Here is a 23334-nt window from a genome sequence, read left to right as displayed (position 1 = left end):
ACGCGTGTGCTGGGCTGCTCTGCTCGGGCGTGGTCAGAGTGGGGCGTTCTGGAAAAGCTGCTGCAGGACGCACCCCCATCAGCAGTCAGAGCCTTGCCTGGTTCAGGGGCCCTAAGCACAGTCTTCTGGGTGTGCTGCCCACTCCGGTGTGGCTCCTGCGAAGCCAAGCTTAGAAGCGCAATCCCACGCCTCCCCGTTAGTCTAGAAGAACGTCCGTATGCCAGACCCATGGCTGTGGCCCCAGGAGTGGACGGAGAGAGCCTCAAGCTGCTGGTCTGTCCCTGACTGAACATGGGGCAGAATCACGAACGAACTCCTGACCCGGGGGAGTGGCCTCCCAGCCACACGCATCCGTGGTAAAGGGTAAAAATCCGACCGCGTGAATCCGGATACCACCTTCGAGCCAACAGGAAGTTTATGTGGGGCCAGGAGTAGCCCTTAGGAAGCCAGGAATAAAAATCTGCTCAGGGACATCGGGAGTGTCCCTGCTACAGGGGAAGTGGACTTCACAGAACTAGGTCAGCCAAGTCACTGAAAACACACGACGTGCCTGACCAACCACCAGCACCCAAATAAAACGTTTGAGGTCTGCATAACACGGCTCAGACTGCTGACTGATCAGCCGTGGTGAACTTTATGTGCTAGTACGAGTCGGATGACCTCGTGGTGGCAGTGTGCCCTTCCCACGCCGACCTCGGGGCGCTGCAACTCAAGGCTCGCGGCAGCGGCACGTTACCTGCCTCCTGTCTGATGGGAGCTCACATATCAGGCACTTCGTAGACGGTCAGTAATATTAGTGACCTCCTTTTTCGAGGAGAAAGAAGTAAGTGACTTGGTGTTATGCATACATGCCTCCATATGTTTTTTGAGGGGCGGGTGCGGAACAGTTTCTAATCAGGAGAGTGGACGCCATATTTCCTCCTTCCTTAATTTGGGGTATTCTGTTAGTGCCTCCCCATAACCATCTTTAGAAGGTGTTTTCTAAATGAGCCAGGCCCTAAAGAAGTGTACTTGCATTACGTTTTTTTTTATTAGAGTTTATTTATTTTGTGGGGCGCCTGGGTCGCTCAGTCGGTTGAGCGTCCGACTTCAGCTCAGGTCATGATGTCACACTCCATGAGTTCGAGCCCCTCATCGGGCTCTGTGCTGACAGCTCAGAGCCTGGAGCCCGCTTCAGATTCTGTCTCTTCCCCTCTCTCTGCCCCTCCCCTGGTCATTTTCTGTCTCTCTCTGTCTCGAAAATAAATAAAAACATTAAAAAAAAATTTTTTTTTTAAGTTTATTTATTTTGAGAGACAGCAGAGGAGGGGTGGGGGGGGTAGAGAGGGAGAGGGGGGGAGAGAGAGAGAGAATCTCAAGCAGGCTCCATGCTGTCAGCACAGAGCCTGACAAGGGGGTCGATGTCACATCTCACAAACCACAAGATCATGACCCGAGCTGAAACCAAGGGTGGGACGCTCAACCGACTGAGCCACCCAGACACCCCGTAGTGTACTTGTGTTAAATCCTATGTACCCAGGTTCGTCTCCCTGGCACTTTATCCCAGTCTGTATCCCTCCTTCTCCCCACCCCGCAGTGGTCTCTTTTATTGCGGTCCTTTGGCCCCCCGAGGTTCAGGAGGATCCCAGTCATGGCAGAAAAGACCGTTACATTCCGCGAGTGAGTATACCTGCTTTGTTAAGCTGACTGTTCTGGGTGCGTGAAGCATGTTGTGACGGGTCTTCTTTCCGGTAACTGTATATCGTAGCCACTTGGCATGCCCGCCGGATCCCTCTCCCTCGGTGACTTTCGCAGAAGCCCTTCCATCTGATTTCTAGAATAGGACGTTGGGTCTGGCTTCCTTATCAACCTGGACCGTGTGTGTCTCCCAGAACTTCTTTTATTCCTTCTGATTTGGCTTATTTGCTTCTCTAATTCCTCGTCTGTAAACCTGCTAAGGTCAGTAGGAGCACTGCTTTCTGTTCAGGGAGTACTGAATACACCTGTAGGGGCAGCATCGTGTGGAAACCTGTGTTGAGGAAAAGCACAGCTGTACCTGTGACTTGCGGTACAAGTTGGTGGCGCTGCTTTGTCACCCTATCAGCCGTTCTTAGTGAATAGTTCCAGACGTTTCCTGTAAAATCATCATCAGGTCTTTATTTGCATTTTATCAGTTAATCTGTTCTTCTTAACATATCATTATTCATAACCTCCCACCACTATTCAGTTTTATTTTTGTTTTAATTATAAGCATCTATAGTGTATTTTAACCATTTTAAATTATTTTAACAACTTAACTGTTAAATAGCCATGTCATTTGAGCTGCTTTATGGATAAGTGATCTTTAACGGGTCTGTTAGATGTCAGAAAAGTCAGCTGTTGTCATCTGGTTCTGCCGTCTGAGTCTAAGCAGCTTCGGGACGCTTAAAGTTATGCCGTCCATACTAGTAAAGTAGTTCAAGATACTGTGGAAACCTTTTATTTAATGTTCCTGTTTTGCCGTGGTCTCTCCTGGATAGAAGGGGAAAGGCGGTGAGATGGGTTCTTGATGAAGTTGGCTGCTGAGGTGGAGAGGAAGTGCCCTGGCCAGCACCCGCCGCGGCGAGCTCCGGAGGCAGCGTGCATGCAGCCAGCCGCTCACCAGAGCACGCGGGTGCCGGGCCGCATCCGTCCGTAGTGCCGTCGGTGAAGTCTGTGGGTGCGGGCAGCCCTGAGAGTCGGGGGAACGGGGCCCTGAACCTACGTATGAGGAAGGTATAACTGGAAGGAGTCTCCCTCTGTAGGTGCTCAAGTGTAAACTTAAGTGTGGCTTCTGCAGTGCTGGTTCCTTGCTGTTCTGGTTACTCGCAGGGTTTCTTTACTGCAGAGATCGAATGTTTGTACGTTGACCCTTGAACAACATAGGGTCAGGGCCACTTTCTACCACCTACCCCGCCTCGCCCCTGTGCAGTTGAAAACCCGTGTATAACTTTGGACTCCCCCACACTTAGCTACCAATAGCCCGCTGTTGGCGGGAACCCTTACCAATAACATAAAGTGCACACATTTTGCATGTATTGTATACTGTGTTCTTAAAGTAAAGCAGGCTGGAGGAAAAACGTTATTAAGAAAATCATAAGGAGGGGCGCCTGGGTGGCTCAGTCGGTTAAGCGTCTGACTTTGGCTCAGGTCATGATCTTGCGGTTCGTGGGTTCGAGCCTCACGTCAGGCTCTGTGCCGACAGCTCGGAGCCCGGAGCCTGCTTGGGATTCTGTGGTTCCCTCTCTGTCTCTCTTCCCCTCCCAACTCGTGCTCTGCCTCTCCCTCTCTCTCAAAAACAAACAAACGTTAAAAAAAATTTCTGTAAGTAAAAAGAAAGAAAATTATAAGGAAAAGAAAATGCACTTCTAGTACTATATTGTACTGTACTTATTTTCAAACAATCCTTGTATAAGTGTAAGGATCAACTGTACAAGGTGTCGGTTGATATATTCTGTACTAATCTGAATGCATTTTAAAATATATTTTCAGACTTTTCTTTTAAGTAGGCTTCACACCCAGCATGGGGCCCGGTGAGGGGTTTGAACTCACAACCTTGAGGTCCAGACTTGAGCTGAGATCAAGAGTTGGATGCTGAACCCACTGAGCCACCCAGGCGCCCCTAGACCTTATTGTCTTAGAGCGGTTTTAGGTTTACAAACGAGGGAGGGACAGATTTTCCGTGTGCGCCCTGCCTTCACGCATGTAAGGCTTCTCCCTGTCGTCAGCACACCCCAGCAGAGCGGTGCACTGGTTACCGTAGATGCACCTGCACCAGCCAAAGCCCCGGGTTTACGTGAGGCTCCGCTCTTGGTGGTTCGTGTTCTGTCGGCTTGCACAAACGTATAAAGACATGTGTTGTTATGGCATCGTACAGAGTATTTTCCTTAGTGGTGCTGTGTGTAAAAATCCTTCGCGCTCCGTCCGTTCATCCCTCGGCAGCCACTGATCGTTCTGTGGTCTCCTTAGTTTTGCCTTTTCCAGAACGCCGTATCAGATTTTCTTTCATCGAGTGACGTGCGTGAAAATTCCCTCTGTGTCTTTCATGGCCTGACGGCTCGTTTCTTTTTAGTGCTGACTGATGCTTCGTTGTCCGGATGGACCACAGTCTGTTCGTGTACTTACTGAGGGACACCCTGGTTGCTTCCGAGTTTTGGCAGTTACGGAAGCAGCTGGTAGGAGACGCACGTGCAGGTTTTTGTGTTGACTTACGTTCACACCTCCTTTGGGTAAATGCCAAGCAGTCCTGCTGGATTCTGCCGTAAGGTTGTGGTTAGCTTTGCAAGAAGCCAGCAAGCTGTCTTCCGCGGGGGCTGCACGATGTTGCGTCCGCGCCAGCAGTGAGCGCGAGCTCCTGGGGCTCCACAGCCCGTCAGCACTCGGCCTGGTCGGCGCCCCGGGCATGGGCCGTTCTAATGGGGGTGGGTTGCTGTCTCCCCGTGGTTGTGACTTGTATCCCTGATGACATGGGAGGACGTGGAGACTTGGAGACTTTCACGTGCTTACTTGTCGTCTGTATATCTTCTTTGTTGAGGGCTTCAGCCCATTTTTTAATCAGGTTGTTTCCTTACTGTTGAGTTTGAAGAGTTCTTTGTATGTGTTGAATAACGATCCTGTAGCAGATGTATATTTTGCAAACGTTCGCCCTCCCAGTCTGTGGCTTGTTTTCTAATTCTCTTGATGATGTCTTGCAGAACAGAAGTTTTAAACTTTACCAAAGTCTGGCTAATCACATATTTCTCTCTCGGATCGTTTCTTTGGTGCGGTATCTAAAAAGCCCTCAGCACACCTGGGGTCACCTAGGTTTTCTCCTATATTGTCTTACAGGACTTTTATAGTTTTGTCTTTTACATTTAGGTCCCATTTGGAGTTGATTTTCCTGAGGGATGTAAGGTCTGCGTCTAGATTCAGTTTTTCGGCAGGAGGTTGGGGGGGCGTTGGTTGGTTTTCCCAGGGCCGTTTCCCGATGACACGGTGTTTGCTCCTTTCTTGAAGCTGTGTTTATGGGGCTTAATTCTGGGCTCTGTTCTGCTCCATTGACCTGTGTGCACTCTCTCACCACACCCCACCACCTTACTGTTGTTTTACAGTAAGCCTTCTTTTTACAAGGCTGGTGAATGCTTTTAATTTTTAAATGTATCTTTTTTGTTACTGTGTTAAAATACACATAACATAAAATTTATTATCTCTTTTAGAGTTCTTGGACCCGGTTCCAAAGTTGGGGTAGGGAGGGTCCCACACACACAAGCTCAGGCAGCTCTCGGGACACCTGCAGGGTGCCTGCGGATTCTGACACTGTCCACCCGGAGGCAGCATCAGATCCTGCGCAGTGAGGGCTCAGTCCTGTAAGATGCCCCCACCCCGACTTCGGACACCGGTCGGAAGTCCCAGGCTGTTTGTTACTCGTGCTTCTGACCAACTGGCAATTTGCGGCCGCGGCTCACAGAACTCAGGGGAACACTGCCGCTCACCTGGTGGCTCAAGGAGGTGACACAGGCTAAGAATCAACCGCCAGAGGAAGAGATCATAGGGACAGGTCTGGGGAAGGGCTGTGGGGCTTCCATCCCTCCCCGCACAGCACTCTTCCCAATCTCCAGAAGCTTCTGAACCCTGTCCTTTGGCATTTTTACCGAGGCTTCTTTGTATAGCCACAGTTGATTAGATCTTTGGCCATTGGCTGATTCAGCCTCCAGCCCCTCCCCTCCCTGGGAGTCGGGGGTGTGACCGGAAATTCCCATTGGCTGATTCAGCTTCCAGCCCCTCCCTCCCGGGGGAGGTCGGGGGTGTGACCGGAAGTTTCCATTGGCTGATTCAGCCTCCAGCCCCTCCCCTCTCCACAGAGGTCGGGGGTGGGGCCGGAAGTTCCAACCCTCTGATCACATGGTTGGTCGTCCTGGCAACAGCCCCGCCCTTGAGTGGGGGTCCAGAAGTCTCCTTCATTAACAAAAGACACCTTTATCCCTCTCAACAGGTAGGATATTTAGGAGCAGAGAGTGAGAAATTGTGGACTAAGACCAAATACATATTTCTCATAAATCACAGCGTCACTCCGTCTTAACCATTTGTAAGTGCAAGCTTTCATGATGTTAAATACATTCACATTGTTGTGCAACTACACCAGTCCTCTGCCCCTGTAACTTTTCACCTTGTAGGCCAGGAACTCTGTATCCATTAAAAAGTAACTCCTCGTTCTCCCCTCCTCTCATACGGCATTCTGCTTTCTGTCTTTATGATTTGACTCCTCTAAGAACCTTATGTGAGTGGAATCCTGCAGTATGTGTCTTTTTGTGTGTGGCTGGTTTCATTTAGCATAACGTCCTCAAGGCTCGTCCATGTTGCATCGTATTGCACAATTTCCTTCCTTAAGGCTCGATGTCTTACACTGTATGTACAGAGCACATTTTCCGTATCCACGCCTCCATCAGTGGACGCTTGGGTTTTTCTCGTGTTTTGGCTCCTGTGAGTAATGCTGTGACCGTGTAAAACACGGTGTACGCTTCTCTTCTGGAGACCCTGCTTTCAGTTCTTAAGGGTTTATCCCCAGGAGTGGAGCTGCTGCCTCATTTGCTAATTCTGTGTTTAATCTTGTGACAAATTGCCATACTCTTTCCCACGGAACATCTCTCACCATCCTTCCTCTTTCAACCTCTGTGTGTCTTTGGAGCTCAAGGGAGTGTCCTCCAGACCGGATGTGGTTGGATTGTGCGTTTTCACTTATTCTGCCCGTCTCTCTTTTTGGAGAGTTTCACCCACTTACATCTTAACATAACGATGGAGAAGGACTTTTTCACCGCAGTTGGTTTCCCATGTGCCTTAGAGCTCTTTTTGATCCGTCACTTTCTGTATTATTTTCTGTTTTGGTGAATGTTTTGTAGTGAAGTGTTTAAATTGCTTTCTCACTGCCTGTTGTTTCCATTCTAGAACTTTTTTCGCTGCGGTTACCACGGGGATGACATTCAGCATCCTGAAGATACAATTGTGGAATTTCAGTTTGTACCAACTTAAGTTCGATAACGTACAAGAATCTGCTCACTTACAACTCCATCCCCACCCCTTTGTGGATGTCACAGAATTACATCTTTATTCATCGTGTGTCCAAAAACATAAACTAAAAATTATTTTGAGTGCATTCATAGTGTTTCAAAGTATGTACAAAACAAGATGTGGAATTATAAGCCAAAGTTACATAATTTCAACTTTTAGAGGAATGATTGCTTTTCTTCAGATTTATGAATCTCTGAAATCATGTAGAAAACCAAGTGCAGTTATAGACTGTTGTGGCCATACTCCTCGTGTTATAACCTGCCGTGGGCTGGCCTGCCCCGAGACCTTAGTGCTCGCACGGCCTCTAGTGACTGTCTCCTGTCCTGTCCTTGCGTCTGCCCTACTCCCGGGAACAAGCAGCTCTTGCAGAAAAGGTCGGTGGTCCCCACCTCCCACAGCGTTTGTCTGTCTGGGAACGTCTTGATCTCCCTCTCGCTTTGCGGCACGGTCTTGCTGGGTATAGGAGTCACACGTGACGGGTCTGTCTTCGTGCGGCGTTTTGAATGTGTTGGTGCACTTTCTGTCAAACCCAAAGTTTCTGGTGAAAAATCTGCAGATAAGCTTACTGAGGGCCCCTTGGGTGTGATGATTCCCCTCTCTCTTGCTGCTTTCAAGATTCTTGGTCTTTTGGAAGTTTGGTTAGAACTTGTGTCAGAGTGGGTCTGAGTTCATCTTACTTGGCTTTCTTTGGGCTTCATAGGTGTTCACATCTGTGTCTTGTATTACATGTGAGATGTTTTCAGTAATTCTTTCTCCAGATAGTCTCTTGGTCCCGTTCTCTCTTCTTCTTCTGGGACTCCCACTGTGTGTGTATGCTGGGCTGAGTGGTGGGTCCCACAGGTCTCTCAGTCTCTGTTCATGGTTTTTCAGCTCATTTTCTTTCTGTCCCTCATTTTGGGCCATTTCTATTGCCCTGTCTTCAGGTTCACCGATTCTTTCTTTTGCCTGTTCAAGTCTGCCTTGGACTCTACCCAGGGACTTTTTCACTGACATTATTATATGTGTTGAATTTTTCAGCTGTTGAATTTTTTTCCTTTTTCTCTTTATGTTTTCTCTCTTTTTATTGATTCCATCTGGTTCATAATTATTTTCTTGACTTTGAGCATCTTTTAGACTAGTCCTTGTCTAGTAGATCTGACGTCGGGTCTTCTTCGGGGACAGTATCTGTTGTTTGGCAGCCCCCCCCCCCCCTTTAAATTGGCCATACTCTGCTGTTACTTTGTGTGCCTTGGGATTTTTGTTGAACACTGGACATTTTAGTCTTCATAATGTGGTAATTCTGAAAATCAGATGTCTCCCCCTCTCCAACAGTGGATCAGCTTGAGACTCTGTAATGAGCGGAACGGCACTGGAGGTCACCCGGCACACACACGCACGCACACACGCACACACATGTGTGCCTAACCGGTCGTCTCGTGAAGATGGCAGGCGGCCAACTCATTGTCTTGAAATGCGGATAAATTGCAACAAGGAATCAATACTTTCTCACAGGAACTGTGTCACCAGGTGACAAGACCGAATCCAAAGAGCGGATGCCTCTCTTTCTACATTTTATTCTAGCTCTTTATTCTGAGAAGGAAGGAAAGACTTCTGTTTTCTTCGACCTGTAGTGCAGGCGTGGGTATGGGCGTTGAGCACAAAGGGCCTGTTGGCATCAAAGCAGAGCAGAGCCTGGACACGGTGCCTCTGGATGGAAGTCGGGCAACGGTTCTAATGGTCCCTGGAGTGTGAGCTGGGCTCCGGGTGCGGGAGCTGGGGTTATGGGACCCCCAGGTGGAGGGGAGATGGTTGGCCTGGATCATGAGTGTTCGGTCAGTGAGATGCAAACGGGGCCTTTCAGTAGACAATTTAGAGGGAGAGCAGGGAGGGCCTGTAGATGAAATGTGACTTGGAAGACGTGCCCAGAATGGACAAGGCTCGGCTGTAGTGTCTTGAGGGGGACTTGGGGGGTAGACTCTCAATCAAAGCAAGAAGTGCGAGCGACGGTAGTGTTACAAGGAGGGAGGGCTGTGTGGGACGGGGCACGTGCAGGGTCTTCTCGGGAGGTTGCAGTTGTCTACCAGGTCCTTGTCGTGAGTCACCAAGGTACACGCATGCTGGTGTGGGTTTCTACAACCAGTGTATTTTGTAAGTGGGCTTTTGAAAAACCTTAAGTCACTGGAATTCATCTGGTAATGAAACTGCTAATGTATCGTTTTATGTGCTTGTTTTTAGGGGTTGCTTTTTAGAAGTTTGGTGTAATTTGCTTTTTTAATTATGTAAAACACATATGGTTTCAGAGCGAGCAGTGTAAAATGGGGGGCACTCGGGTGTGGCAGACGTCATCCCCACGTCCCCACCTGCACGTCCCCTCCCTGCCCCACCTGGCTTGTCAGGGGAAGGCGCTGTTCCACGCCCAGCATCTGCATCCCGCTTTCTTCACCTGGCGATGTGCACCCAAGGGATCGTTACCAGTAAAAATGGGGGTCTTTCTCATTCTCTCTCATTCTCTCTCTCCCTCCCTTTCCTTTGTCCCCTCCCTCCGTGTCTGCCACCTGGGCCCTGTGTTTTCCTGCTGCTCGTGCTCCTTTGATTCACCGATTCCCAGCCTTTCATTACCATAAATAACGTTACAGGGTCATCTGGCACGTCGGTCATTTTTTGTTTATCTGTCTTAGGATAGGTTCTGAGAAATGCTGTGAGAGTGATCAAGAGTAAATCGAATTTTGTAATTTAATATTTTCTCATGTTAAAATCTGAGAGGGTCGTATGACGATAGACCTTACCGGGGTTTTGACATTTTAGCTGTGCTTTTATTACTGAACCTGTTTTATGGTGGCACATCAGATAATTTATTAGCAACATTATGGCGCACGTTCTTGGGACATTTTTGTGTATTTGCATATTCCGTTATCATCAGAACATGAATTGAGGGTGGGAATGGTCAATGCAGGTTTTCTAAAATAAAGCACTAATTAATACTAAGCCTTAATAGGCAAGAACAGCACGTAGGAGGTAAGTGATCAGTTAATGACCTGGATCTTCTCTGCACACTCGTTTGTGAATCAAATAAATGAAGCCTTGTAAGGAGTTTTGTTTCCGTGAATCTCTAGAGGCATCATTTCTGTATCCCACTGTGCTGGAGAATTGTGCTCTTAAAGTACCTGTAACTCCGGAACTTTCTTCTTTCATTCCAAGGTTCGTGTTTTATTCGCACTGACCAGCTCGATGGTGAAACTGACTGGAAGCTGAAGGTGGCGGTGAGCTGCACGCAGAGGCTGCCAGCCTTGGGGGTGAGTGTCCTTGCGCTTCCGGTGCCATTCACGTGTCGTGCTCGCTGCCGGGCAGTAAACAGTTTCTGTGTACCAGCTAGCTTACTGAATGCCCTGACAGTTTTTCAAAATAATTTTATGATTACTAACGAAGGATTGTTGAAAATTACGCCAAAATTATTTCTGTGGTGTCTTAGCACATGCCCTGCTCGCTTTTCTCTCCTTTGCTCTCACTTTCCCTTTCCTTTTGGTCTTTTACTTTTAAACCCTCTCAGTTGGGTAATCGTTAAGATTGAGAACTTCTGGTGGGGCTAAGTGAGTCCATTATTGCTAACTGGCTCCCTGGTGGTCTGGTTGCCGTAGTTTTGGCAGACCTCGGAGCCCAGATGAAGTTCGCCTCCTTGTGGAGCCTGGTTCGTGTTGCGCCGTTCTTGTGATGGCGGAGAAGCTTCTTCCCTCGGGAGGAAGGGGCGTGTTGCGGTGTCTCTTGGCCCAGAGAGGAGGAGGAGCGCACCCTCAGCACCTCGCATGGTCTCCGCCCAGTGCCCCTCTGTTCCCGGGAGTAGGCACGGCTGGGATCGGAGGAAACCGTGCCTCTGGATTTCAGCATTTTCAGCCAGGTCTCACAAGTGCTGAGGCTCTCCTAAGCCTGCACACATCTTTTTGTAACAAAACCACAGTGGAGGCCGCTTGGTGCTCGTGTGAGATGTAGTATATATCTGAATGAGAGGAGCTTCATTCTTCTGACATGATTTTCTCATAACCGGCGTAGACTAAAGAAAACTTGCGATGGTCCAAGAAAGACCTTTGACTCACGCAATTGTCGGTCAACGGAAGGGGATTGGGTAGTATAGATTTGGTCACTTTCCTTAGATTGGTCGGGTCCGGATAGGAATAGTTGCTTGTACTGCATGCGGTTTCCGGTTACTGACCTTCCCCATCCTGTGCACACTGGACCTTTTGGGAACTAAATGTGTGTGGCGTGTGTAAAACTTGGAAGTATTTGGTTCTATTTGGTTGCCTGTATGTTTGGTGCTCCCTAGGTTGAAATTCATTCTTTTATATGTTTTATCTGTGTCTTCCAAAACCTGTTGTCACGAATGGGCATTTGCTTATTTGTTCTGTCCATTCATTGTCACGTGATAATGCAGGTCATATAATATGTCTGTCATACTTAACCTCTCCTCCTGACTTTCCCTCTCTCTTTCTCTCTCTCTCTCTCTCTCTCTCTCTCTCTCTCTCTCTCTTTTTTTTTTTTTTGCAGTCCTTTAACACAGACACACACACACAACCATTCTTACCCCAAGGGTGACACAGGAGAGGGTGCGGGTTGCCAGGTTGGCGCTCCACATCTTGGTTTCCCGACTGCTGACTTGGAGAAGGATCCCTCTCATTTCACCAGCTAACATCGTGCACCTCTGTCCTGGGTGGGCCAAGTAGGCAGCCCCCAGTATGTGTATTTTTTAAATATATGAACGTGAAGACGAGGCCTGTAAGTAGCAAGTCTTCCTTTCTCAGAGAAATTGTGAAAGGTAGAAGCGGGGTGTGGGTGAAGGAGTGCCTAGGCTTCCGCTCTAGTAGGTCATAGGTCACCTCAGAAGAGCCGTGCCCATATTCCTGTAACCAGAGTGTAATTACTGGTGACCGTGCTTCAAAACACTTAAATAGTGAAGAAAAAAATCTCAGTTTCTTAGAGAAAATTTGGACAGTTCATTGTTTTAATTTGTACGTCTTTGGATACTAATTCAGTTGGAAATTTGTACCATGTGTTCACTAGAAATTTGTCTTTATTTCGTTGTTGGCCCTTCTCTCCTGCCCATTTTTGTGTTGGTGTTTGCCAGTCAGAATTTTATACGCGCTCATGTGCGTGTAGTATTGAATTGATGAAACCAGATGTATGCAAAGTGTGTCCTGTTTTTAATTGTTCCCTGTTTAGACACAGAAATATTCTTAGATCTCTGGTATCATCTCAGTACATCTTGTGGTGTCCATGATTCCCCGGGTCAGAAGTTGTGTTGGAAAATTGTCGAGACTACTGTTCTGGATCATTTTCTCAGTCAGTGCCAGGTGGCACACCACTCGGATGATTTGTTTCCAGTCTGTTAATTCTCAATGTTCTGGGATGGTTTATTTAAATTCCGTAGGATATGGAGTGAGCTGTGCCCACTCCACAGGGGGCAGGCACAAATGGGAAGCTAGGAGGTCGTTAAGTCACAAGTCAGGGATGTGTGAGAAAGTGTGCATGCAGAACCCGCCAGCCTGGGGCGCCTGGGTGGCGCAGTCGGTTAAGCGTCCGACTTCAGCCAGGTCACGATCTCGCGGTCCGTGAGTTCGAGCCCCGCGTCGGGCTCCGGGCTCATGGCTCGGAGCCTGGAGCCTGCTTCCGATTCTGTGTCTCCCTCTCTCTCTGCCCCTCCCCCGTTCGTGCTCTGTCTCTCTCTGTCCCAAAAATAAATAAACGTTGAAAAAAAAAAATTAAAAAAAAAAAAAAAAAAAAAAAAAAAGAACCCGCCAGCCTGCTTTTCAGTGGCTGTGCCATCAAACACCCCCACCGGCCGTGCATGATTGCTGCGGTTTCTCCACAGCCTTGCTAAAATTTGGTGGGGTGATTTATTTTTGTTATTTTTTTACTTTAGTCATTTCCGTAAGTGTGTAGTGACACCTCACTGTAGTTTGCATTTCCGTAACGGCTAGTAACGTGGAACGTTGTTTCATGTGCTCGTTTTCCATCTCTGTATCCTCTTTGGTGAAATGTCTGTGCGTGCCTTTTTAGTGACTTTTGTGTCATCCCCTAGAATGTTCTTTCCACCTGATGACGCTATGTGCAAAGAAGACACTATAGCTCTTTTATGCAAGTGTGCATGTACGGCCTTCTCTTTCTTTTACTCGCAGTATCACACTGGCTGCGATCGCTAATTGCATTGTTGAACGGAAGTGATGAAACCGTTCTTCTTTCCGTTCTTGGGGAACAGGTAGCTTCTTAACATCATTTGTGATGGTAGTTGTAGGCTTTTTTAAGATTCCCCTTATCGGGTTGTGGAAATTCTTTCTATTCCTAGAACGTCCTGAGACGTTTTATTATGAATGGGTATTGGATTTTTCAGAAGCTTTTCTGTCTGTTGACATGATCAAATGGTTTTTCTTTGTTATCTGTTAACACGATGATTGACATGGACTGGAAACATTTGTATTTTGTTTTGCTTTTGTTGTAATGCCTTTGGTTTGTTACCTAGGGGTGAGCTGGCCTCATAAGTTGAGTTGGGAAGTCTTTTTGCCTCCTGTATTTGTTGAAGTAGTTGGTGTAAGATTGGTGTCATTCGTTTTTACTATTGGACATATTCAGCCTTGAAACTATCTGAGCTACAAGTTTACTTGGTGGGGAGGTAATTATGAATTGAATTTCTAAAGTAGATAGTAGAGTTAATCAGATTTATTATTCATTGGAAATTTATGTTTGTCGAAGAATTATCTGTTCCGTATAAGTGGCCAAATTTAATGGTATAAAATTCATAATCTGTTACTATTTTTTATTTTTTAAATTTTTATTATTTTTAAAAATACAATTTATCGTCAAGTTGGCTTACATACAACACTCAGTGCTCATCCCAACAAGTGTCCTCCTCAATGCCCATCACCCATTTTTCCCTTCTGTTACACTATTTTTTAGTGGTTGTAGGATCCCCCTTGCATCGTCAATATTGGTAATTTATATCTTTTCTTCCTAGTCAGTCCGGTCTCATCAGAGGCTCATTGATTTTAGTCATATTTCAAAGAACTTGCTTTTGGTGTCTTTGATCATCTTTATTGTTGGTTTATTTTCTGTATTACTTATTTCTTTCTGATATTTATTCCCTTCATTCTCACTTAGTTTGTGTTCAGTTTTTTATTCTTTGTTACCTTCTTAAAGTGGAAGTAAACTTGATTTTTACGTTGCTGTTTTCTGTTATAAGCCTTTAGCTGTAACACACCTAAGTGTTACTTAACCTGTATCACACAAATTTTACATACTATATTTTTATTATGTTTTTGTTAAATGTTTTCTAGGTCCTTTGGGATTTCTTCTCATCCTTTGTTTACTTGGAAACATTGTTTACTTACCTTGTAGTCGGGGATTTTCCTGATGTCCTTTGTAATTTAGTTGTTATTTAACCATGTTATGTTCGTCAAACGCGTTATGTTTTATCTCAGTCCTTTGGTACAAGTTGGGACTCGTGCCATGACCTGGCACGTGCTCTCTCCGGGTACAGACTGTGTTCTGCTGCTCTGTGGATATCCTGTAAGTGCTCATTGGGTCAAGTTGATGGAAACTGTTGTTTAAAGGTTGTATATTTTTACTTATTTTCTGCCATTTGTTCTCTTAATTAACGAAACAAGAATTTTAAGATACACTCTTTCTCCTTTGAATTCCATCAGTTGTCTGATGTACTCTGCAGCATCGCTGTTAGGTACACACTCAGAATTATTTCATCTTGTTGGTGAATTGACCTTTTTTCATTATGTGTGATCGAATGCTGTGTTGTGACATCTGCTCTGTCTGATGTTAATATGGTGATTCTAGTGTTCTTTTGATTGGTGTTTGCATGGCATATCTTTTCCCATGCTTTTATGTTTATAGTGTCTATTTCTTTATATATGGAGTGGGTTTCTTATTAACATAATAGAAGTAGATATTGCTTTTTTACTTACTGACAGTTGTTGCATTCTTAATGCGTACATTTACCCTAATAATAATGGTTGAGGTAAAGGCAATTATCTTGCTGTTTATTTTCTACTTATCTCATCTCTATGTTCCTTTTTTGCATCTTTAGGTATTATTTTAGATTTTTGTTTACTTACTGTTATTGACTTACCAGCTGTAAGAGTTGGTTCTATTTGTAGTGGTTGTTCTCTGGTTTCCAGCATGTTCCTCACCCACCAGCGTCTCTCTCCACTGGTGTTATACCAGTTCATCTGTAATTTAAGAAACTTGCACAGTAGACTTCCACTTCCTTCCTCTTGTCTTTTGTGTTACCGTGTCATGTGTTTTACTTCTGCGTGTTACAAACCACACAATAAAATGGATATATTTCTGCTTAAAGTAGTCAAGCATGTTAAGAAGATATTAAAAAATAAAACCCATCTTTTCCACTTTCCTGCACATTCACCAGTTCCGCAGCCCTCTTTCCTGTGTGTGGGTCCAACTTACCGTTCAGTGTCATTTTCCTGCAACTCAAAAAACTTTTCAGTACGTCATGGAGAAGTCTGCTTGATTAACTGTGAGAATTTTTGCTTGAAAAATGTTTTTATTATACCTTCGTTTTTGGGAGACGTTTTTCAAGTTTTTGTTTGACAGTTTTTCTGGTCTCTGCTGTCATCTCGGAGCTGTCTCTGCTCTGCCTCATGGCATACGTCGTTCTGAAACGCTCTGCAACCCTTCTGTCTCCTCTTTGTCTTTTCTTCCTCAGGGCGCTCTTTCAGGAATTCGTGAATGATGTGCTGATTGGTCTTGCTTCGGGTTTGTTGTTTGTGGTTTTTTTTCCCCCAATTTCAAAAACTTTTCCTCTTTATTTTTCATGCCTTTCTGCCCAACCCCTCTGTCTGGGGCCTGAACGACCCGTGTGGGAGACCACTCGTTATTCCCACAGTCCACTGGCACTCTCGTGCTCTTTTCTGTGGCTCGGTTTTGATAGTTTCTGTTGCTCTGTCTTCAGATTCACTAACCTTATCTTCTGCAGTATCGAGTCTTCTGTTAAGGCTGTCCAGCGAATTATTTATTCCAAATATTCTATTTTTAATATCTGGAAGTTCCAGGTGATTCTCTTCTTTTTGTTATTAAGTAGCTTTTTTTCCCTCTCTCCCGATGTGTTTATAGTTTCATTTAAATCACTTGATCTTTTCAAAGCTTGTTAAACTTTCCTGGGGTGGGCCTCGAATTCCCTTTATTGCAATGCTGGTGTAATCCTACTACAAAAGCCTGGTCTTTCTGGGATAACCATGAAAATTCTTGGTTGTTCACAGATGCCTCTGAGTGGCTGGCTGGTCAGACTTGGTCTCTCCCCCAATCTGTGTCATCTCTGGGGCTGGTTCTGGCTAGGGCTCTCTGGGTGCGCTCTGCCTGGCCAGAGCTCCCTCCTCCCAGCCAGGCGAGCAGTGGCACCAGCGCAGGGGCCTCTGGTCCTTTCCACCTTGTCTCCTTCTCGGGGTTTTGCAAATGCTAACTGCCCTGCCCCCCTGAGCTCCGGTCTCTGTCCCTAAATTTAAGAAGACTACCTTTGTGGGCTTGGCTTCCCCTTCACTTTGTGGGGGTGGAAAAATCCACTTATGCAGGAAGCTGGCCACCCAGGGGTGCTTCCGGAAGCATTGCGTCCCATGTCTGAAAACGGCTGTTTCTCATATTTTGTTCATTTCCCCAATGTTTTTGGTGGGAGGGCAAGTCTCATACCAGTTACAGCAACATAGCTTATAGAAGTCCTTGATTAATTTTTAATGAGAGATATAAATGCCTTGTGGACTAACTGATCTATGTGACATCAGATTATAGTGAGGGGCCCCTGGGCGGCTCAGTAGGTTAAGCATCCAGCTTCAGCTCAGGTCATGATCTCATGGTTCGTGAGTTTGAGCCCCACGTTGGGCTCTGTGCTGACAGCTCGGAGCCCGGAGCCTGCTTCGAATTCTGTGTCTCCCTCTCCCTCTCCCTCTCCCTCTCTGCCCCTAACCCACTTGTGCTGTCTCTTTCTCTCAAAAATAAATGAACCTAAAAAATTTTTTTTAAAAAGAATTCAAATTATAATTAAAAGATGGGTCATCAAGCATAAAATTTTAAAACACTGAATTAATGGGTCTTTGTTTTTGGTGGATTTCCTCGTTGTAGGGACAGACATGCTAGGAGGACGGGCCCTGGAGCGCACGTGCATGGGGCCACCCTCCTGCCTCACGGCTTCCAGGCCAACCAGCCCTTTCTCTTAGCACTCGTTGCGGAAAAGAAGTGGAGATTAATTTTTGCTGCTTATGACAGTAATGCCATTGAAAATAATATATAAATCATAAAAAGGATGGAAAACTACCATAATTTTACTCGTTAACGTTGGCTGCTGTTCACATTTGGTTAAAAGTTACTCCCGACAGCGTCCCTTCTGTCCCTTCTCCTCACCACGCACTTGGGTGGTTGGATAGCTCTGCACATACTTTCTTCTGTTAGGATATTTATTCCACGGTATGTTTTGTGTCTCCTTTTTATGTTAGAAAACGTGTGTCTCTGCAAGTGCTCATGGCTGCGTGGTGCTTGACACATTCTAACTTCAGTGACCAGGCTGGTGTTTATCGGTGAATACGAAAGTTAACACGTGGACGTTTTATAAACAGGGTTAGAAATCAAAAGACAGACATATCTGAAGGATTTTGGTTCTTTTGCCAAGACGTCCCCGAAGACGGCAGCAGCGTGTGCGTTTCCTGTGTATCAGTCCGTCGGTTGACCTGTCTTCTCCCATCTGATGACTGGAAATGGCATTTTGTTCAAATTTACGTTTATCTTTTATAAGTTTGTGCTGTGGTATCTGCCTGTTTTTCTGTTGTATGTTTTTAGAGGTCTTTGTGTGCAGCTTGTGAAGCATTTGCATCGGTTTCTGCTCTCAAGTCTCGTCCACGTTTTTCATTTATGGTTTCTTTTGTCCCTTTGAGAGTCTACTGTATCTGTAGAGTGGCCTGCTGGTAATGCAAAAGTGATTCTTTTCCTTCTTTTTTTTTTTTAAATGGTTCTTTTTTAAAATGGCTACTTATCCAGCGGGCTTTGGTGCTGATCACCACACGTGACACGGTCACGGTGCTCGTTATCGCACGTGACACGGCCACAGTGCTGATCATCACATGTGACACAGCCGCGGTGCTGGTCATCACACGTGACATGGCCACGGTGCTCGTTATCGCACGTGACACGGCCGCGGTGCTGATCGTGACATGGCCACGGTGCTCGTTATCACATGTGACACGGCTGTTGTGCTCATTATCACACGTGACATGGCCGCCACGGCTGCCATTCCGATTATCGCACGTGACACGGCCGTGGTCATCACTCTTGTTACAGTGACAGTCTTACTGCAGCGGCGAATGTGTCCAGTCGGCATGTTGTATACCTTGACTTTGGACGATGTTATATGTTAGTTGTGTTTCAATAAAAACAGTTTTTAAAAATAAAATGGTTACTGAGGCACCTGATGGCTCAGTCGGTTAAGCGTCCGACTTCGGCTCAGGTCATGATCTCACCGTTCGTGAGTTCGAGCCCCGCGTCGGGCTCTGTGCTGACGGCTCGCAGCCTGGAGCTGCTTCTGATTCTGTGTCTCCCTTTCTCTCTGCCCCTCCCCTGCTCACGCTCTGTCTCTCTCTGTCTCTCAAAAATGAATAAACGTGAAAAAAAATAAATTGGTTACTGCCTTCGGTTTTATGCTTTGAATGTTTCTACTCCATGATTCTATTTTCAGTTTAAAAACGATTCCCGCTTTACACATCAAATCTCCTATCCTTCTAGCATTTATTTGGAGTCAAGCTGTGAGTGGGAAATCAGACTTAAGGAAACAACTTGTTGACCAACGGCAGCAGTGCCATGTACTGAATAGCTCGCTATTTTTGCAGACATGTAAAATTGCCCTCACTCCGTCTCCGAGCTTTCCATCCCCGCGTCAGCATAGCAGCGCGCCCGTCGCTCCCTACCTTGGCCAGGTGCGTTGTTGCCAACGTCGCCTGCCAGTCTGCTTCTCGAGTTCTCGATTTACAGTGTCTTTTGCCACGTAAACGTTTTAAGCTTCCCGTGGTAAATACGGAAACACGTTTTCCTCTATGCTTGTGGAGGCTCGGTTGTGATCAGAAGGCTGTCTTGCCGACGCGGTGCCTGTGAGCGGGCAGCGATGCTTGTCGTTAGCACTGGCGGTGTCATACCTCTTCAGGCGTTCCCTGCACGTAGCCTCACAGAGAAGGGAGTTGGATCCCATCCCGAAATCTGCGTGGCTGCGGGATTGTTGTTAGAGGGAGTGTCAGACGCGTTGCTTGGTGTCACGCGCTGTGAAAAGGCCCGGTCGTGCTGGGCCGGGGCCCGGAAATTCGCCCTGCGGTCTCCTCCTCTCTCAGCTTTTTCCCAGGCTCGCCCAGACTCCCCTGTCTTCTGTCTGCTTTGCTGTGCTTTTCTTCAATGTGGCAAAAGACAGCTGGGCCGTCACCTTATTACTTAGGACATCTAGCTTACGCTTCTCATACTGTTTGCTAAAATGGATTCGTTTCTGTCACGAGATGTTCTTGCGGCTTGTTGACTTTCTGATGCGATTCGAGCGGATTGCTTGGCGGCTGCCACTGTTTCTCCGTCGCGTGTTCGTCTTGTTTTGTAGCCCGCGTCCTCCGTAAACTCTCCAGGGTTAAGCGGGGGAGAAGCAGATCGCGAACGCCAACCGACCGGGAGGGATTTCTGTTTGCTGCCTGGCCCACGTGGGGGCGCCACCCCGAGTCTTGCCCGCTGAGTCTCCTTCGCAAGAATTCTCGAGTCACCCGCGTGGACGGTTGGGAACGCCTGCGCTAAATGCTCATTTGTAGCGGCCTTAATTTTGCTAAGAGAGGTAGAAAGAAAAGTGTGAAGTTAAAACCTGTATTAGACAGAACGTGCCCGAAAGCAAAGCCAAACGTAAGGCAAACAAACGAGGGTACCCGGGGTACTGGTGTTAACGCAGAATTCTAGGAAAGCGGGTGAGCCGTGACGGAGGCCAGGGGTGGAATCGCCAGCCCTGCAGAGGGTGTGATGGGGCGATGGCACGGGCGTGTATGCGGTTAAAGGGCACACGGGTGCACGCGTGCACTCGGGAAAGTGAGCTTCCCCAGGTTCAACAGACTCTCACGAGAATTTGCCGGGCAGGTGAGGAGGGGCTCTCCTTCTGCGCCGTTGGCAGTTCTGTGTGTAAGTCGTGTGTCGGGAGAGGAGTTAAAATCCTATTGTGTCCTCATCTGTACCTTTGCCTGTCCCGTGTGCCGTGATCCACAGGAGGTGACATTTTGTTACGCTCAAGATCACAAGGATGTGCTCCTCATTTTTATCAGTGACACGCGTGTATACGTTTCGAGGGCAGTTACAGAGTTGTAGCATGCGGTTCAGATAATGCTAATTTTAAAATTTTATGGTGGATGCACTTTGATAGAGAGTGTGATTAAGCATTTAAGTAAAGTAACGGTGTAGTAAAATGAAAGCATTTGAAGTTCTGTTATGACCGTAAAACCAAAAAGCAGTATATCCTAGAAAAAAGGAAAGCTTAGCTGAATTTCTGGTATATTAATCAGTTTAAATTTGTAGCTTCATATAATTTGGCATTTTGTATAGATTTTTTTTTCTTTTTTTTTTTTTTCAACGTTTTTTATTTATTTTTGGGACAGAGAGAGACAGAGCATGAACGGGGGAGGGACAGAGAGAGAAGGAGACACAGAATCGGAAACAGGCTCCAGGCTCCGAGCCATCAGCCCAGAGCCTGACGCGGGGCTCGAACTCACGGACCGCGAGATGGTGACCCGGCTGAAGTCGGACGCTCAACCGACTGCGCCACCCAGGCGCCCCTGGATTTTTTTTTCATAGGGAAAAAGCTCTGGTTTCATTATGGATTCGGGCAAGACGATTTGGTTTTTCCATTAATAGCTTCCCCATTAATACACTTCCCCTGACTACCACTCACTTTGACTTTTCTGTGTCTGACGTGATGGATTTGGGGCATGCGATGTCATCACGGTTTGTGACACCGTCAGTTGAGCATCCTGACACTAAGAAGAAGTGACCCTGAAATCCTAGAGCTTTTCTTGCAGAACTGAGGACATCGCCAGGAATAGCCTGTCCGGCTCTGTCGTATCCCCTGGTCACCTGATGTGATCAGACAATTACGGTTTGAACGGGCCGTTTCGCCCTGGCCGTGCTGCCGACCCTGCATAGGTAGGGTCTCTTCTCGCGGCCGCACAGGCGTCTAGAAGGCGTGCTTCAGGCGCCCACACACATTCGGGAAACATGTTTCTGGCTTTTGCGATCAGGCGGATTTATTAACAACAGCGAGGTCACAATAAATCATGACTTGCTGATTTATTCCAAAAGATCTACGTAGCAGTAAACAACACCATTTACATTTAATTAGTTTTATTGAACGAAAGGCAATTTTATTTGTAATGAACCACATGTTATGATTAAGGATGTATTTTAATGACCTTTAAGTAATGCGAACAAATGTTGCCCTTGACCTAATAGCAGAGGCTTTCCTACATTATTGAAAACTTCAGAATGATTTTTAAATTATCGTGAAAAGCTTCGAATGACATTCTCATTATTGTGCCATTATTCAGTCATTTGATGTCTAATATACTAGATGAAAGGCATTCCTCTGAATGTTCATGTGCATGTAGAAGTGAGGATTGTTGCTGGGGTTGCTCTCGATCTCCATGTATCAGAAGGTAGTCTGTTGTACGCGAGCTTCATGTGTTGAAAAATATTTCCACGGCGTAATGCTGAAATGATGACGGATTCCCAGACGCGCCTTCTCCCAGGAGCTGCTTGGCTGCTCGCTGGGCATTCTTGTCGTATCTCCCTAAGTCTACAATTGTGACACGATGTGTTTTTTCTTGTGCAAACCAGCTTGACTTAATTAACTTGAAAATAACTTTCTATTAGTTAACATATCCTCTAAGCTGCAGTAGCCGACCCGCTGAGGTGAGCTGCTGTGCTCACCCTTCATCCAGCGGGGCATCTCTGTTCTCTAGAAACGTGAAAATTCATCGGTGCGTGTTTTCCAGGCCCTGATGAAGGTATGTGAGCGAGCTTTCCCAGGTTCGGCAGACTCTCAGAAGAAGTTACAGGGCAGGAGAGGAAGGGGCCTCCTTCTGCCCTGTTGGCAGTTCTGCACCGGCAGGGGCCGCCCTCGGTGTCCCGGGCAGAAGTGGCAGCTGTGGTGTCCCCCTCACCCTGGGGTCCGGCTCCGGGGTGTCTCTTGAACTCTGCAGTTGCAAAGGTATTTTCCGCGGAGGACCGTTTTGGTAACATTCTCAGAGTCATTTTGGGAGGTTCAGTCATGAGTCTCATCCCTCCGGGTGAGTTTGGAAGTGTCTCATTCCATCTAGCAAGCAAATCCCTTTCTGCCCCTGAGATCTAGAGTGGTTTCTGCTTCCCGAACTGATACGACACAAATTAGAAGAGAGAGGTTTTTCCCCCTCACTCACCAGCCCAGAGGTGGGTGGTCCGAGGCTGAGAGGGCAGCTCTGTCGTCATTGACATGTGACCGTCACCTGTGTCCCACGTGACTGCTCCCCTCCAGCCTCGCCAGCAGGACGGGAGGGCAGGGGCGGGGAGAGGGCCCGTGGGCCTTACGGCACACACACCCCCCCCCCCCCCGCTCCTTGTGCTCCGCCCCACGTGGTGAGAGCTGGAAAGAGGGGTGAGGGAGGGAGGGTCTTCAGTGGAGCCATGTGCCCAGCGAAAGCCTGAAAGTCCTGTCTTTAACAGGAGTCTCCGCCACACCGTCTCTTCCTTCCGTTTTCTGGCGAGTTTCTCTGATTTGCCGTCGTACTTCCTACCGGGCCGTGTGCACCGACACTTCACAGTTGGCTCTCTCGGAGGATTTTGCTGCCCTTAGAACAGGGTGCTCCCTCTGGAGTTGTTATGGTTACCACTTGTATTAGAATCAGTTCTTTCACACTTGTTGTTCAAGTAACTCTAGGCTGCTTGAAGAGTTGTGTGCTCTCCACTCACCTGGATTAAAATTAAAGTAGGAGATAAATGTAAGCAGCAAAATAATCTGTTTTCTAGAAATGAAAGAAGCCATAACATTTTAGACTGTTGCTTGTTTTTTGCTAAAGAATATTTTCTTTCTTTTCTGTTCTTTTTTTTTTTTTTTTTTTACATTTGTTTATTTTTGAGAGACAGAGAGACAGAGCACTAGTTGGGGAGGGATAGAGAGAGAGCGAGACACAGAATCCGAAGCAGGCTCCAGGCTCTGAGCCGTCAGCACAGAGCCCGACGCGGGGCGCAAACACGCCAACTGTGAGATCGTGACCTGAGCTGAAGTCG

The 23334-nt window shown here is 46.9% G+C and overlaps 1 protein-coding gene across 1 annotated transcript in view; it reads left to right on the top strand.

Annotated features, from left to right (window-relative positions):
* ATP9B (ATPase phospholipid transporting 9B (putative)) overlaps positions 1-23334 on the top strand; it is a 204428-nt gene that overhangs the window by 83874 nt on the left and 97220 nt on the right. Inside the window, exon 8 of the mRNA XM_030336998.1 lies at positions 10219-10313. Coding sequence (XP_030192858.1) covers positions 10219-10313 — 95 coding nt within the window. The remainder of the gene's footprint in view (positions 1-10218; positions 10314-23334) is intronic.

The sequence above is a fragment of the Lynx canadensis genome, chromosome D3 (genome assembly GCF_007474595.2).
Source record: "Lynx canadensis isolate LIC74 chromosome D3, mLynCan4.pri.v2, whole genome shotgun sequence".
Lineage (NCBI taxonomy): Eukaryota > Metazoa > Chordata > Mammalia > Carnivora > Felidae > Lynx > Lynx canadensis.
The sequence above is the reverse complement of the archived record's forward strand: the minus strand, read 5'-3'. Positions and strand labels throughout refer to the sequence as shown.